We start from the raw sequence: 2,377 nt of genomic DNA on the forward strand, positions 1-2,377 counted from the left end.
GGTATTTCCCTGCTCAAGTATCAGAAGTTAAGAGTTACAGCTAAAAGGTTGTTTCTGCAAAAGTGTTCAAGTCAAGTCTGTCCCACTGGAGAAAAGGCAAACTGAAGGTTTGTTTCATTTACTGGAAAGTTCCTTTTCCAAATTAAAATACTTGTTCTACAAGTCACATCCTAGAACCATTTCAAGAGTTTTTGGGTTTTTCCTTTTCCAATCTGCCACTGTTCCTTTTTTTTCGAGGAACTGCTTCTTTCACAATGCCTCGGACTCTAGATGTGCCAGTGTTAAATACCCCAGGTTTCAGTCTCAGGCTAAATGTTAGGAAGACCAATGGCTCTGCTGTCAAACAGAAGTGACAGTCCTCACTTTGGCAGACAAAGCTTGCTTAAACCTTCTCTTCAGATCCTGCATGTTGGGCGATTTTGGCCGTGGAATAAGAGAGGTTCTCCTCCTCTCAGGGGTGCTGGTTGTTTGTTGTTTACTGACTTCTTTACAGAGGAGATGGAAGGCATTGAAGACATCATTATAATTTTCACTGACAGATACTTCATAGAAAGTACAGCCCAGCATGTTGGCCAGCTGAAGCCCATGCTGAGGCTCCACCTCTTTGATATGCAAGAGATCAGCTTTGTTTGCTACAATGACAACAGGGACTGCGTTTCCTGGGTGCAACTGTCGAACGTGATGGTAAAGGTGACTGAGTAGTTCATAGCTCTTATAGTCTGTGATGGAGAAGACAATCACCAGGGCATCTGCCCAGCGAATGCATCTGTTCAGCTGCTCATTCCAATCCAGACTGTGTTCATGGATCTGAAAAAACGAATGGTCTCAAATTAGATAGCTGAAGTCATAAAAGATTAAAGGAACCTGTCTTTAAGCGTCTGTAAAGCCAAATAGCATTTTACAGCTTCAGACATATATTTTTGCATTTCACATTGTAAGTACAAACTTAATCTGAGCATGGCAAATAAATGCTTATGTTGATTCAGCTGCAAAAAGCTGGAATTTAACACTGGAGTTTTCTATACTCAAATGGAAAATTGACCTGAGTAGTTCTGCATGCAGAGAAAGACTTTGTAGTTCCACAGAATGGGAAATTAACTGGCTAGACAGTAAGTCTGGGGAAGCAAAGATATGAGCTGGAAGCATTTAGACCTGGAGTGTTGCCCAGTTCAAAAAGGCAACAATCCAGCATTACTCAGGTCCATACATTCAAAACTTTAACTTGTGACACACTAATGAGCACAGCCAGAACATACCAGACTTCACTTTCTACCATGCACATTTATGAAGCTTGCTGGGCAGTGGTTATGACATTTTCTTCCACATGTGCCTTCTTCGTACAGATTTGTTTCTGGTTTTGTGTCTAATGCTCCCAATATACAGGAACAAGACACTTAATTCAGCCACTCATAAGTAATGGGCCTCTAATGTAAAAATGATTCATCAAAACCATGATTTTTCTTTTACTATCAGCATACTACAGGCACAAACCACATTAGGCTTTACTGGCTATAAAAGAAGTTATCACCTCTGGCACCAAGAATGCCAAACTCTGAAATGGATTGTAAAAAAGATGCTGCACACAGAGGGGGACACACACACAAATTTAGACTTGCTTTGGTGAACTGCATGGCTGTGACTCACTCACCTGAACTCCTGGAGTATCTTGCACTTGAATAGCCAACATCTCTCCATCTATCTGGATGTGCCTGCTGTAGAGATTACCTGACAAGAACACCAACAGGTTCACAAGTACAGCCATCGCTCTACAGACAAATGTTGCTTCTGCTGCCCGTTAGTTGTGCAAGAACAGTTGTAACACTATGTATGAACTGAGGGACCAGTGTCATAAGTTTTTGGTGTGTAACAGCCCATAAATTTATTACTTTACTAGAGGCCTGGGATTTAATCTTGCATTACCACGTTTTGAAGCTTGGCATTTATTACTGGGCAACTTGGAACTTAATCACTTCTTAAAGACTGTCTTAGCTTAGATGATAAAGGTACATGTGCAAAATAACCAGCTATTATAGAAAGAAAGTTTGTCATTCAGCATTTCTGTACTTTAACAAGCCATTTTCTAAAAACCTCTCTGCTGGCTAACTCTATTTGTTGATTTTTTTATTTGGCTTTTTCCAAGTCATTTCCACAGCAGAAGGCTGTATATTTTAATTCACATTCGTTTAGACTTCCCCCATCCCACACTCAAGCAAGCACATACCATCACCTCTCTGCTTTCCCTGTTAAGCTGGCACTGCCTAGATCATTTAGCTGTGGGCACTCAGTTTGCAAAGGATAATATAATCATTAGGTGTACAGAACATTTTCTTGTTTTAGCTAAAGGGCTCCTTCAAAGAGGGGCATTTTCACCATCTAC

General features: G+C 40.7%; 1 protein-coding gene across 1 annotated transcript; it reads right to left on the bottom strand.

Annotated features, from left to right (window-relative positions):
• Positions 1 to 246: 246 nt before the first annotated feature.
• On the bottom strand, positions 247 to 1,762 carry RASL11B (RAS-like, family 11, member B). The gene is made up of 2 exons (XM_010074803.1): positions 1,649 to 1,762; positions 247 to 807 (listed from the first exon to the last, which is right to left on the bottom strand). Exons 1-2 carry the CDS (start codon positions 1,760 to 1,762, stop codon positions 340 to 342), a joined length of 582 nt encoding a protein of 193 aa, XP_010073105.1. The 3' UTR covers positions 247 to 339.
• Between the last annotated feature and the right edge of the window lie 615 nt (positions 1,763 to 2,377).

Source organism: Pterocles gutturalis, unplaced genomic scaffold (assembly GCF_000699245.1).
Source record: "Pterocles gutturalis isolate BGI_N339 unplaced genomic scaffold, ASM69924v1 Scaffold44687, whole genome shotgun sequence".
Taxonomy (NCBI): Eukaryota; Metazoa; Chordata; class Aves; order Pterocliformes; family Pteroclidae; genus Pterocles; species Pterocles gutturalis.

What these genes read in the sequence shown, in the direction of transcription:
- RASL11B (XM_010074803.1), bottom strand. Translation starts at nt 1,762, where the DNA reads ATGGCTGTACTTGTGAACCTGTTGGTGTTCTTGTCAGGTAATCTCTAC. An exon ending in AAGATACTCCAGGAGTTCAG is followed by an intron (nt 808 to 1,648) that starts GTGAGTGAGTCA and finishes TCGTTTTTTCAG; the next exon opens with ATCCATGAACACAGTCTGGA.